This window comes from Chiloscyllium plagiosum, unplaced genomic scaffold, assembly GCF_037043375.1.
Source record: "Chiloscyllium plagiosum isolate Xiang-an unplaced genomic scaffold, Cpla_swu_hap1 HiC_scaffold_27, whole genome shotgun sequence".
Lineage (NCBI taxonomy): Eukaryota > Metazoa > Chordata > Chondrichthyes > Orectolobiformes > Hemiscylliidae > Chiloscyllium > Chiloscyllium plagiosum.
Genome location: NW_028270165.1, coordinates 72,676,111 through 72,691,110, shown reverse-complemented (window position 1 = coordinate 72,691,110; position 15,000 = coordinate 72,676,111). Strand labels below are relative to the sequence as shown.

At 50.3% G+C, this 15,000-nt stretch overlaps 1 protein-coding gene across 1 annotated transcript in view; it reads right to left on the bottom strand.

Moving 5' to 3' along the window:
* LOC148144577 (puratrophin-1-like) overlaps positions 1 to 15,000 on the bottom strand; it is a 107,858-nt gene that overhangs the window by 86,397 nt on the left and 6,461 nt on the right. Inside the window, exons 4-5 of the mRNA XM_087975418.1 lie at positions 6,594 to 6,776; positions 346 to 977 (exon numbers count right to left, since the gene is read on the bottom strand). Coding sequence (XP_087831544.1) covers positions 346 to 977; positions 6,594 to 6,776 — 815 coding nt within the window. The remainder of the gene's footprint in view (positions 1 to 345; positions 978 to 6,593; positions 6,777 to 15,000) is intronic.

Sequence of the window (15,000 nt, the reverse complement as noted above, 5' to 3'; positions counted from 1 at the left end):
GGGACAGTGTGTGTGTGAGAGAGAGGGAGACAGTGTGTGTGTGAGAGAGAGAGGGACAGTGTGTGTGTGAGAGAGGGACAGTGTGTGTGTGAGAGAGGGACAGTGTGTGTGTGAGAGAGAGGGACAGTGTGTGTGTGAGAGAGGGACAGTGTGTGTGTGAGAGAGAGGGACAGTGTGTGTGTGAGAGAGAGGGAGACAGTGTGTGTGTGAGAGAGAGGGACAGTGTGTGTGTGAGAGAGAGGGACAGTGTGTGTGTGAGAGAGAGGGAGACAGTGTGTGTGTGAGAGAGAGGGACAGTGTGTGTGTGTGAGAGAGAGAGAGACTGTGTGTGAGTGAGTGTCCTACCTGCCCTTGGCTGGCTGCGGTATCTGTGTTGCGCCCCCCCAGGGCGAGTCGGCCTGGACAGCCCGCGGCCTGCCCAGCATCACGTGTTCCTTGGGCGAGCAGGTCCTGTCCACCAGCTCGGTGCTGCTGACCTCCAGGCCCCGGATCAGCACCCCAGCACCTCCCCGGCTGCTTGGTGTATCCCCTGGCTCGCTCAGGGCCCGGTGGCTGAACGCGGCAGCCCCTCCTCCTGCTGCCCCCACGCTGGGCGGGGGAGACAGCTGCTGCGCCAGGTCGAAGCTCCGGGTCTTCTTCAGCGGGTGGCGTGACGCAGGGGGTGGCGGAGGAGGGGGGGTACCCCAGGGGCGAGGGCCGCACTGACGCACGTCCGGGCTGGAGCAGCAGTGAGCTGCAGGAGGAGGAGGTGGGAACGCGGCGCTCCCTCTGCCTCCCTCGGGGGTCCTCGTGCGGACCGGCCAGCCCTCCGCGGCGAGACCCCGCTGCTCCAGGTACCTCCGGCAGTCTGCCTCCCCCATCTGGGGCTCCTCGGCCTCCGGGTCACCTCGAACCTCCTCGCGGGGCCCGGAGAGCTGGTGAGGGGTCCCGCTGGATCCTGCCGGGGGACGGGGCCTGTCGGACATCCAGTTCTCATCCTGCGAGAGACACAAACAGAGTGAGACACACCTCAGGGACAGGGACAGCACGGGGTTAGATACAGAGTAAAGCTCCCTCTACACTGTCCCCCCCCATCCCAGGGACAGGGACAGCACGGGGTTAGATACAGAGTAAAGCTCCCTCTACACTGTCCCCCCCCATCCCAGGGACAGCACGGGGTTAGATACAGAGTAAAGCTCCCTCTACACTCTCCCCCCCATCCCAGGGACAGGGACAGCACGGGGTTAGATACAGAGTAAAGCTCCCTCTACACTGTCCCCCCATCCCAGGGACAGGGACAGCACGGGGTTAGATACAGAGTAAAGCTTCCTCTACACTGTCCCCCCATCCCAGGGACAGGGACAGCACGGGGTTAGATACAGAGTAAAGCTCCCTCTACACTGTCCCCCCCCCATCGAACTCCGGGGATGGGGACAATAAGGGGTTAAAAAGAAACACAGTAAATCTTTCTTCCTTCTTTCAGGGAGTCCACACATAATTCCCAGCGACGCAGCCCACACGAGGGCAAATGTCAAACTTAAACCCAGACTCCGAGAACCAAACACAAATGGACTCAATCAAACTAACGGTGCCGAGGTCAGTGACGAACTCTGGCGCCTGGCTGTATTCTGCCCACTCCCTCTGGTGCCTCCAGACTCCAAACCTGGATCTGTCGCTGAGCCTCGTATCCCTCGACTGTGTCCCGTGGTTCAAGGCAGGCCGTAAACCCAGCGGGGAGCATGCTACCTCCATCTTGTCTGTGCAGCCCGGGAATGTTCCCCGTGGCCATCATATCCGTCCGTCGCAGGTTTCCAAACTTGAGAGGACACGGGCCCAGTCGAACTCTGCAGGACAGCACTGCGGGTCCTGGGATTGCGCGAGTGACTTTCAACTGCACCCCCTCCAGTGCATGTCCTTTCCCTCCTCGGTAGGGAGACAGAAGACACGCACAAGTACACTTCCCCGGGGGTAATCTCGCTCAGGCTGCTGTATAACTCCAGAGAGATATCCCCAACACATCTCCGACTGCTGCATGGGCCAGCAAATATAATTCACGGGTAACATGCGATCTGAGTGTGGGACAGTGCTGATGTTAATCCAGCTCCCTCACACTGTCACTCAGTAACCCCTCCCCACAGCACCCTGTGTTACTGACTGTATCTGTACTGATGTTAATCCAGCTCCCTCACACTGTCACTCAGTAACCCCCCCCCCACAGCACCCTGTGTTACTGACTGTATCTGTACTGATGTTAATCCAGCTCCCTCACACTGTCACTCAGTAACCCCTCTCCCCCCCAGCTCCCTGTGTTACTGACTGTATCTGTACTGATGTTAATCCAGCTCCCTCACACTGTCACTCAGTAACCCCCCCAGCACCGTGTGTTACTGACTGTATCTGTACTGATGTTAATCCAGCTCCCTCACACTGTCACTCAGTAACCCCTCTCCCCCCAGCGCCCTGTGTTACTGACTGTATCTGTACTGATGTTAATCCAGCTCCCTCACACTGTCACTCAGTAACCCCTCTCCCCCCCAGCACCCTGTGTTACTGACTGTATCTGTCCTGATGTTAATCCAGCTCCCTCACACTGTCACTCAGTTACCCCTCTCCCCCCCAGCACCCTGTGTTACTGACTGTATCTCTTACTGATGTTAATCCAGCTCCCTCACACTGTCACTCAGTAACCCCTCTACCCCTCTCCCCCCAGCACCCTGTGCTACTGACTGTATCTGTACTGATGTTAATCCAGCTCCCTCACACTGTCACTCAGTAACCCCTCTCTCCCCCAGCACCCTGTGTTACTGACTGTATCTGTACTGATGTTAATCCAGCTCCCTCACACTGTCACTCAGTAACCCCTCTCCCCACTCCCAGCACCCTGTGTTACTGACTGTCTCTGCACTGATGTTAATCCAGCTCCCTCACACTGTCACTCAGTAACCCCTCTCCCCCCCAGCGGCCTGTGTTACTGACTGTATCTGTACTGATGTTAATCCAGCTCCCTCACACTGTCACTCAGTAACCCCTCTACCCCCCCAGCACCCTGTGTTACTGACTGTATCTGTACTGATGTTAATCCAGCTCCCTCACACTGTCACTCAGTAACCCCTCTCCCTCCCAGCACCCTGTGTTACTGACTGTATCTGTACTGATGTTAATCCAGCTCCCTCACACTGTCACTCAGTAACCCCTCTCCCCCCCAGCGCCCTGTGTTACTGACTGTATCTGTCCTGATGTTAATCCAGCTCCCTCACACTGTCACTCAGTAACCCCTCTCCCCCCCAGCACCCTGTGTTACTGACTGTATCTGTACTGATGTTAATCCAGCTCCCTCACACTGTCACTCAGTAACCCCTCTCCCCCCCAGCACCCTGTGTTACTGACTGTATCTGTACTGATGTTAATCCAGCTCCCTCACACTGTCACTCAGTAACCCCTCTCCCCCCCAGCACCCTGTGTTACTGACTGTATCTGTCCTGATGTTAATCCAGCTCCCTCACACTGTCACTCAGTAACCCCTCTCCCCCCCAGCGGCCTGTGTTACTGACTGTATCTGTACTGATGTTAACCAGCTCCCTCACACTGTCACTCAGTAACCCCTCTCCCCCCCAGCACCCTGTGTTACTGACTGTATCTGTACTGATGTTAATCCAGCTCCCTCACACTGTCACTCAGTAACCCCTCTCCCCCCCCCCCAGCGGCCTGTGTTACTGACTGTATCTGTACTGATGTTAATCCAGCTCCCTCACACTGTCACTCAGTAACCCCTCTCCCCCCCCACACCCTGTGTTACTGACTGTATCTGTACTGATGTTAATCCAGCTCCCTCACACTGTCACTCAGTAACCCCTCTCCCCCCCAGCGCCCTGTGTTACTGACTGTATCTGTACTGATGTTAATCCAGCTCCCTCACACTGTCACTCAGTAACCCATCCCTCCCCCCCAGCGCCCTGTGTTACTGACTGTATCTGTACTGATGTTAATCCAGCTCCCTCACACTGTCACTCAGTAACCCCTCTCCCCCCCCAGCACCCTGTGTTACTGGCTGTATCTGTACTGATGTTAATCCAGCTCCCTCACACTGTCACTCAGCAACCCCTCTCCCACCCCCTGAGCACCCTGTGTTACTGACTGTATCTGTACTGATGTTAATCCAGCTCCCTCACACTGTCACTCAGTAACCCCTCTCCCCCCCAGCGGCCTGTGTTACTGACTGTATCTGTAATGATGTTAATCCAGCTCCCTCACACTGTCACTCAGTAACCCCTCTCCCCCCCAGCACCCTGTGTTACTGACAGTATCTGTACTGATGTTAATCCAGCTCCCTCACACTGTCACTCAGTAACCCCTCTCCCCCCCCCAGCGCCCTGTGTTACTGACTGTATCTGTACTGATGTTATTCCAGCTCCCTCACACTGTCACTCAGTAACCCCTCTCCCCCCAGTGCCCTGTGTTACTGACTGTATCTGTCCTGATGTTAATCCAGCTCCCTCACACTGTCACTCAGTAACCCCTCTCCCTCCCCCCCCAGCGCCCTGTGTTACTGACTGTATCTGTCCTGATGGTAATCCAGCTCCCTCACACTGTCACTCAGTAACCCCTCTCCCCTCCCAGCACCCTGTGTTACTGACTGTATCTGTACTGATGTTAATCCAGCTCCCTCACACTGTCACTCAGTAACCCCTCTCCCCCCCAGCACCCTGTGTTACTGACTGTATCTGTACTGATGTTAATCCAGCTCCCTCACACTGTCACTCAGTAACCCCTCTCCCCCTCCAGCGCCCTGTGTTACTGACTGTATCTGTCCTGATGTTAATCCAGCTCCCTCACACTGTCACTCAGTAACCCCTCTCCCCCCCCAGCGCCGTGTGTTACTGACTGTATCTGTACTGATGTTAATCCAGCTCCCTCACACTGTCACTCAGTAACCCCTCTCCCCCCCCCAGCACCCTGTGTTACTGACTGTATCTGTACTGATGTTAATCCAGCTCCCTCACACTGTCACTCAGTAACCCCTCTCTCCCCCAGCACCCTGTGTTACTGACTGTATCTGTACTGATGTTAATCCAGCTCCCTCACACTGTCACTCAGTAACCCCTCTCCCCCTCCCCCCAGCACCCTGTGTTACTGACTGTATCTGTACTGATGTTAATCCAGCTCCCTCACACTGTCACTCAGTAACCCCTCTCCTCCCCCCAGCACCCTGTGTTACTGACTGTATCTGTACTGATGTTAATCCAGCTCCCTCACACTGTCACTCAGTAACCCCTCTCCCCCCCAGCACCCTGTGTTACTGACTGTATCTGTACTGATGTTAATCCAGCTCCCTCACACTGTCACTCAGTAACCCCTCTCCCCCCCAGTGCCCTGTGTTACTGACTGTATCTGTACTGATGTTAATCCAGCTCCCTCACACTGTCACTCAGTAACCCCTCTCCCCCCCAGTGCCCTGTGTTACTGACTGTATCTGTACTGATGTTACAGCTCCCTCACACTGTCACTCAGTAACCCCCCCCAGCACCGTGTGTTACTGACTGTATCTGTACTGATGTTAATCCAGCTCCCTCACGCTGTCACTCAGTAACCCCTCTCCCCCCCAGTGCCCTGTGTTACTGACTGTATCTGTACTGATGTTAATCCAGCTCCCTCACACTGTCACTCAGTAACCCCTCTCCCCCCCAGCGCCCTGTGTTACTGACTGTATCTGTACTGATGTTAATCCAGCTCCCTCACACTGTCACTCAGTAACCCCTCTCCCCCCCCCCCCCAGCACCCTGTGTTACTGACTGTATCTGTACTGATGTTAATCCAGCTCCCTCACACTGTCACTCAGTAACCCCTCTCCCCCCCAGCGCCCTCTGTTACTGACTGTATCTGTACTGATGTTAATCCAGCTCCCTCACACTGTCACTCAGTAACCCCTCTCCCCCCCCCACACCCTGTGATACTGACTGTATCTGTACTGATGTTAATCCAGCTCCCTCACACTGTCACCCAGTAACCCCTCTCTCACCCCAGCGCCCTGTGTTACTGACTGTATCTGTACTGATGTTAATCCAGCTCCATCACACTGTCACTCAGTAACCCCTCTCCCCCTCCCAGCGCCCTGTGTTACTGACTGTATCTGTACTGATGTTAATCCAGCTCCCTCACACTGTCACTCAGTAACCCCTCTCCCCCCCAGCACCCTGTGTTACTGACTGTATCTGTACTGATGTTAATCCAGCTCCCTCACACTGTCACTCAGTAACCCCTCCCCCCCCCAGTGCCCTGTGTTACTGACTGTATCTGTACTGATGTTAATCCAGCTCCCTCACACTGTCACTCAGTAACCCCTCTCCCCCCCAGTGCCCTGTGTTACTGACTGTATCTGTACTGATGTTAATCCAGCTCCCTCACACTGTCACTCAGTAACCCCTCTCCCCCCCAGCACCCTGTGTTACTGACTGTATCTGTACTGATGTTAATCCAGCTCCCTCACACTGTCACTCAGTAACCCCTTCCCCCCCCAGTGCCCTGTGTTACTGACTGTATCTGTACTGATGTTAATCCAGCTCCCTCACACTGTCACTCAGTGACCCGCTGGAACGCTCCACGCGCCGTTCTCTTACCGCCATGTGGCGCCGGACCTCCCGGTCGATAGCAAGCTGGCATTCCTCCGCTCTCCGGGTGAAGTCTGCCAGCTCAGACCTGCAGTCCTGGAGTTGGTTGGCGAAGGGCTGGAGCCGGGGCGAGATGCCCACCTCCCAGTGCACCATGTCTCGGAGGAGAGCTTGCCCCTGCTGACAGTATTCCTGGCCAGTTCGAGCCGAGCCGCCAAGTGGGTGGGGTGGGGGGGGAGTGGAGGTGAGAGGGGAAGCAACATTTACTTGTGGTCGTCAAATCCTCACTTTGGGAATGCTGATTCAGTTCACCTGGGGAAGAGCGCGGATGGGAATTGGACTTGGCCGGGGTGGCCGGGGGGGGGGATACAGCGCAGGTGGGGTGGGAGAGGTGATGGCCTCTCGCTGGGATGCTGCTTCCCAGATGCAGCCCCAGTGACACCCGATTCACTCAGTCCCCGCAACGCCTTCGTTCAAATCGCATCCCTCCTCCCCGCTCCTCCCCCACCACACCGCCTTCCCGCCCTGCACAAATACTCTTCCGAATCCGACACCCGACCCCATTGGCACATGGAGTCATAGAGATGTACAGCATGGAAGCTGGGAGAGCGCCAAGACATAGTGAATGTGTGCACATCTGTGTGTGTGTGGGTGTATGTGTGGGTGTCTGTGTATGATAGACACATAGATATGCACAATGATTGTGTGTGAGTCTGTTTATCATGTGTGTGTATATGATGTGTGCATGTGTGTCTGCCTGTATATGATGTGTGTCTGTGTGTATATGATGTGTGTCTGTGTGTATATAGGATGTGTCTGTGTATATGATGTGTGTGTAAATGACGTATGTCTCTGTGTGTATATGATGTGTGTCTGCATGCGCGTGGGTGTGTATATGATTTGTGTGTGTGTACATGATGTGTGTCTGGTGTGTGCGTGTGTGTATATGATGTGTGTCTGTGTGTGTTTCTGATGTGTGTCTGTGTGTATATAGGATGTGTCTGTGTCTGTGTATATGATGTGTGTGTGTATATGATATGTGTGTATATGATATGTGTGTATATGATGTGTGTCTGTGTGCGTGGGTATGTATATGATGTGTGTCTGGTGTGTGCATGGATAAGATGTGTGTCTGTGTGTGTGTATATGATGTGTGTGTGTATGATGTATGTGTGTGTATGATGCGTGTCTGTGTGTATATGATGTGTGTCTGTGTGTGTATATGATGTGTATGTGTGTATATGATGTGTGTGTGTATATATGATGTGTGTATATGTATTTGATATGTGTGTGTATATGATGTGTGTGTATATGATGTGTGTGTATGTGATGTGTGTGTGTGTTGTGTGTGTGTGATGTGTATGTGTGTATATGATGTGTATGTGTGTATATGATGTGTGTGTGTATATATGATGTGCGTATATGTATTTGATATGTGTGTGTATGATGTGTGTGTGTATGATGTGTGTGTGTATGATGTGTGTGTGTATGATGTGTGTATATGATGTGTATGTGTGTATATGATGTGTGTGTGTGTGTATATATGATGTGTGTATATGTATGTGTGTGTATATGTATGTGTGTGTATATGTATGTGTGTGTATATGATGTGTGTGTATATGATGTGTGTGTATATGATGTGTGTGTATATGATGTGTGCGTGTGATGTGTGTGTGTGATGTGTGTATATGATGTGTGTATATGATGTGTGTATATGATGTGTGTATATGATGTGTGTATATGATGTGTGTATATGATGTGTGTATATGATGTGTGTATATGATGTGTGTGTGTGTATATATGATGTGTGTATATGTATTTGATATGTGTGTGTGTATGATGTGTGTGTGTATGATGTGTGTGTGTATGATGTGTGTGTGTATGATGTGTGTGTGTATGATGTGTGTGTGTATGATGTGTGTGTGTATGATGTGTGTGTGTATGATGTGTGTGTGTGTATGATGTGTGTGTGTGTATGATGTGTGTGTGTGTATGATGTGTGTGTGTGATATGTGTGTGTGTGATGTGCGTGTGTGTGATGTGCGTGTGTGTGATGTGCGTGTGTGTGATGTGCGTGTGTGTGATGTGCGTGTGTGTGATGTGCGTGTGTGTGATGTGCGTGTGTGTGATGTGCGTGTGTGTGATGTGCGTGTGTGTGATGTGCGTGTGTATGTGTGTGCGTGTGTATGTGTGTGCGTGTGTATGATATGTGCGTGTGTATGATATGTGCGTGTGTATGATGTGCGTGTGTATGATGTGCGTGTGTATGATGTGCGTGTGTATGATGTGCGTGTGTATGATGTGCGTGTGTATGATGTGCGTGTGTATGATGTGCGTGTGTATGATGTGCGTGTGTATGATGTGCGTGTGTATGATGTGCGTGTGTATGATGTGCGTGTGTATGATGTGCGTGTGTATGATGTGCGTGTGTATGATGTGCGTGTGTATGATGTGCGTGTGTATGATGTGCGAGTGTATGATGTGCGTGTGTATGATGTGCGTGTGTATGATGTGCGTGTGTATGATGTGCGTGTGTATGATGTGCGTGTGTATGATGTGCGTGTGTATGATGTGCGTGTGTATGATGTGCGTGTATGATGTGCGTGTATGATGTGCGTGTATGATGTGCGTGTATGATGTGCGTGTATGATGTGCGTGTATGATGTGCGTGTATGATGTGCGTGTATGATGTGCGAGTATGATGTGCGAGTATGATGTGCGAGTATGATGTGCGTGTATGATGTGCGAGTATGATGTGCGAGTATGATGTGCGAGTATGATGTGCGAGTATGATGTGCGAGTATGATGTGCGTGTATGATGTGCGAGTATGATGTGCGAGTATGATGTGCGAGTATGATGTGCGAGTATGATGTGCGAGTATGATGTGCGTGTATGATGTGCGAGTATGATGTGCGAGTATGATGTGCGTGTATATATATATGATGTGTGCGCGTGTATGATGTGTGCGCGTGTATGATGTGTGCGCGTGTATGATGTGTGCGCGTGTATGATGTGTGCGCGTGTATGATGTGTGCGCGTGTATGATGTGTGCGCGTGTATGATGTGTGCGCGTGTATGATGTGTGCGCGTGTATGATGTGTGCGCGTGTATGATGTGTGCGCGTGTATGATGTGTGCGCGTGTATGATGTGTGCGCGTGTATGATGTGTGCGCGTGTATGATGTGTGCGCGTGTATGATGTGTGCGCGTGTATGATGTGTGCGCGTGTATGATGTGTGCGCGTGTATGATGTGTGCGCGTGTATGATGTGTGCGCGTGTATGATGTGTGCGCGTGTATGATGTGTGCGCGTGTATGATGTGTGCGCGTGTATGATGTGTGCGCGTGTATGATGTGTGCGCGTGTATGATGTGTGCGCGTGTATGATGTGTGCGCGTGTATGATGTGTGCGCGTGTATGATGTGTGCGCGTGTATGATGTGTGCGCGTGTATGATGTGTGCGCGTGTATGATGTGTGCGCGTGTATGATGTGTGCGCGTGTATGATGTGTGCGCGTGTATGATGTGTGCGCGTGTATGATGTGTGCGCGTGTATGATGTGTGCGCGTGTATGATGTGTGCGCGTGTATGATGTGTGCGCGTGTATGATGTGTGCGCGTGTATGATGTGTGCGCGTGTATGATGTGTGCGCGTGTATGATGTGTGCGCGTGTATGATGTGTGCGCGTGTATGATGTGTGCGTGTATGATGTGTGCGTGTATGATGTGTGCGTGTATGATGTGTGCGTGTATGATGTGTGCGTGTATGATGTGTGCGTGTATGATGTGTGCGTGTATGATGTGTGCGTGTATGATGTGTGCGTGTATGATGTGTGCGTGTATGATGTGTGCGTGTATGATGTGTGCGTGTATGATGTGTGCGTGTATGATGTGTGCGTGTATGATGTGTGCGTGTATGATGTGTGCGTGTATGATGTGTGCGTGTATGATGTGTGCGTGTATGATGTGTGCGTGTATGATGTGTGCGTGCATGATGTGTGCGTGCATGATGTGTGCGTGCATGATGTGTGCGTGCATGATGTGTGTGTATGATGTGTGTGTATGATGGGTGTATATGATGTGTGTATATGATGTGTGTATATGATGTGTGTATACGATGTTTTAATATGATGTGTGTGTATATGATGTGTGTGTGTATGTATATGTGTGTGTATATGAGTGTGTATATATGATGTGTGTATATATGTATGTGTGTGTAAGATGTGTGTATATATATGATGTGTGTGTATGATGAGTCTGTGTGTATCTGATGTGTGTGTATCTGATGTGTGTGTGTATCTGATGTGTGTGTGTATCTGATGTGTGTGTGTATCTGATGTGTGTGTGTATCTGATGTGTGTGTGTATCTGATGTGTGTGTGTATCTGATGTGTGTGTGTATCTGATGTGTGTGTGTATCTGATGTGTGTGTGTATCTGATGTGTGTGTATCTGATGTGTGTGTATCTGATGTGTATGTGTGTACATGATGTGTGTGTGTATATATGATATGTGTATATGTATTTGATATGTGTGTGTATATGTATGTGTGTATATGATGTGTGCATATATATATATGATGTGTGCGTATATATATGTGATGTGTGCGTATATATATGTGATGTGTGCGTATATATATGTATATATATGATGTGTGCGTATGATGAGTGCGTGCGTATGATGAGTGCGTGCGTATGATGAGTGCGTGCGTATGATGAGTGCGTGCATATGATGTGTGCGTGCATATGATGTGTGCGTGCATATGATGTGTGCGTGCATATGATGTGTGCGTGCATATGATGTGTGCGTGCATATGATGAGTGCGTGCATATGATGTGTGCGTGCATATGATGTGTGCGTGCATATGATGTGTGCGTGCATATGATGTGTGCGTGCATATGATGTGTGCGTGTATGATGTGTGTGTATATATATATATGGTGCGTGTATGATGTGTGCGTGTATGATGTGTGCGTGTATGATGTGTGCGTGTATGATGTGTGCGCGTGTATGATGTGTGCGCGTGTATGATGTGTGCGCGTGTATGATGTGTGCGCGTGTATGATGTGTGCGCGTGTATGATGTGTGCGCGTGTATGATGTGTGCGCGTGTATGATGTGTGCGCGTGTATGATGTGTGCGCGTGTATGATGTGTGCGCGTGTATGATGTGTGCGCGTGTATGATGTGTGCGTGTATGATGTGTGCGTGTATGATGTGTGCGTGTATGATGTGTGCGTGTATGATGTGTGCGTGTATGATGTGTGCGTGTATGATGTGTGCGTGTATGATGTGTGCGTGTATGATGTGTGCGTGTATGATGTGTGCGTGTATGATGTGTGCGTGTATGATGTGTGCGTGTATGATGTGTGCGTGTATGATGTGTGCGTGTATGATGTGTGCGTGTATGATGTGTGCGTGTATGATGTGTGCGTGTATGATGTGTGCGTGTATGATGTGTGCGTGTATGATGTGTGCGTGTATGATGTGTGCGTGTATGATGTGTGCGTGTATGATGTGTGCGTGTATGATGTGTGCGTGTATGATGTGTGCGTGTATGATGTGTGCGTGTATGATGTGTGCGTGCATGATGTGTGCGTGCATGATGTGTGCGTGCATGATGTGTGCGTGCATGATGTGTGCGTGCATGATGTGTGCGTGCATGATGTGTGCGTGCATGATGTGTGCGTGCATGATGTGTGCGTGCATGATGTGTGCGTGCATGATGTGTGCGTGCATGATGGGTGTGTATGATGGGTGTGTATGATGGGTGTATATGATGTGTGTATACGATGTTTTAATATGATGTGTGTGTATATGATGTGTGTGTGTATGTATATGTGTGTGTATATGAGTGTGTATATATGATGTGTGTATATATGTATGTGTGTGTAAGATGTGTGTATATATATGATGTGTGTGTATGATGAGTCTGTGTGTATCTGATGTGTGTGTGTATCTGATGTGTGTGTGTATCTGATGTGTGTGTGTATCTGATGTGTGTGTGTATCTGATGTGTGTGTGTATCTGATGTGTGTGTGTATCTGATGTGTGTGTGTATCTGATGTGTGTGTGTATCTGATGTGTGTGTGTATCTGATGTGTGTGTGTATCTGATGTGTGTGTGTATCTGATGTGTGTGTGTATCTGATGTGTGTGTGTATCTGATGTGTGTGTGTATCTGATGTGTGTGTATCTGATGTGTGTGTGTATCTGATGTGTGTGTGTATCTGATGTGTGTGTATCTGATGTGTGTGTATCTGATGTGTGTGTATCTGATGTGTGTGTATCTGATGTGTGTGTATCTGATGTGTGTGTATCTGATGTGTGTGTATCTGATGTGTATGTGTGTACATGATGTGTGTGTGTATATATGATATGTGTATATGTATTTGATATGTGTGTGTATATGTATGTGTGTATATGATGTGTGTATATGATGTGTGCATATATATATGATGTGTGCGTATATATATGTGATGTGTGCGTATATATATGTGATGTGTGCGTATATATATGTATATATATGATGTGTGTGTATGATGAGTGTGCGTGCGTATGATGAGTGCGTGCATATGATGTGTGCGTGCATATGATGTGTGCGTGCATATGATGTGTGCGTGCATATGATGTGTGCGTGCATATGATGAGTGCGTGCATATGATGTGTGCGTGCATATGATGTGTGCGTGCATATGATGTGTGCGTGCATATGATGTGTGCGTGCATATGATGTGTGCGTGTATGATGTGTGTATATATATATATGGTGCGAGTATGATGTGTGCGCGTGTATGATGTGTGCGCGTGTATGATGTGTGCGCGTGTATGATGTGTGCGCGTGTATGATGTGTGCGCGTGTATGATGTGTGCGCGTGTATGATGTGTGCGCGTGTATGATGTGTGCGCGTGTATGATGTGTGCGCGTGTATGATGTGTGCGCGTGTATGATGTGTGCGCGTGTATGATGTGTGCGCGTGTATGATGTGTGCGCGTGTATGATGTGTGCGCGTGTATGATGTGTGCGCGTGTATGATGTGTGCGCGCGTATGATGTGTGCGCGTATGATGTGTGCGCGTATGATGTGTGCGCGTATGATGTGTGCGCGTATGATGTGTGCGCGTATGATGTGTGCGCGTATGATGTGTGCGCGTATGATGTGTGCGTGTATGATGTGTGCGTATATGTATTTGATATGTGTGCGTATGTGATGTGTGCGTATGTGATGTGTGCGTATGTGATGTGTGCGTATGTGATGTGTGCGTATGTGATGTGTGCGTATGTGATGTGTGCGTATGTGATGTGTGCGTATGTGATGTGTGCGTATGTGATGTGTGCGTATGTGATGTGTGCGTATGTGATGTGTGCGTATGTGATGTGTGCGTGTATGTGATGTGTGCGTGTATGTGATGTGTGCGTGTATGTGATGTGTGCGTGTATGTGATGTGTGCGCGTATGTGATGTGTGCGCGTATGTGATGTGTGCGCGTATGTGATGTGTGCGCGTATGTGATGTGTGCGCGTATGTGATGTGTGCGCGTATGTGATGTGTGCGCGTATGTGATGTGTGCGCGTATGTGATGTGTGCGCGTATGTGATGTGTGCGCGTATGTGATGTGTGCGCGTATGTGATGTGTGCGCGTATGTGATGTGTGCGCGTATGTGATGTGTGCGCGTATGTGATGTGTGCGCGTATGTGATGTGTGCGCGTATGTGATGTGTGCGCGTATGTGATGTGTGCGCGTATGTGATGTGTGCGCGTATGTGATGTGTGCGCGTATGTGATGTGTGCGCGTATGTGATGTGTGCGCGTATGTGATGTGTGCGCGTATGTGATGTGTGCGCGTATGTGATGTGTGCGCGTATGTGATGTGTGCGCGTATGTGATGTGTGCGCGTATGTGATGTGTGCGCGTATGTGATGTGTGCGCGTATGTGATGTGTGCGCGTATGTGATGTGTGCGCGTATGTGATGTGTGCGCGTATGTGATGTGTGCGCGTATCAGATGTGTGCGCGTATGTGATGTGTGCGCGTATGTGATGTGTGCGCGTATGTGATGTGTGCGCGTATGTGATGTGTGCGCGTATGTGATGTGTGCGCGTATGTGATGTGTGCGCGTATGTGATGTGTGCGCGTATGTGATGTGTGCGCGTATGTGATGTGTGCGCGTATGAGATGTGTGCGCGTATGTGATGTGTGCGCGTATGTGATGTGTGCGCGTATGTGATGTGTGCGCGTATGTGATGTGTGCGCGTATGTGATGTGTGCGCGTATGTGATGTGTGCGCGTATGTGATGTGTGCGCGTATGTGATGTGTGCGCGTATGTGATGTGTGCGCGTGTGATGTGTGCGCGTATGTGATGTGTGCGCGTATGTGATGTGTGCGCGTATGTGATGTGTGCGCGTATGTGATGTGTGCGCGTATGTG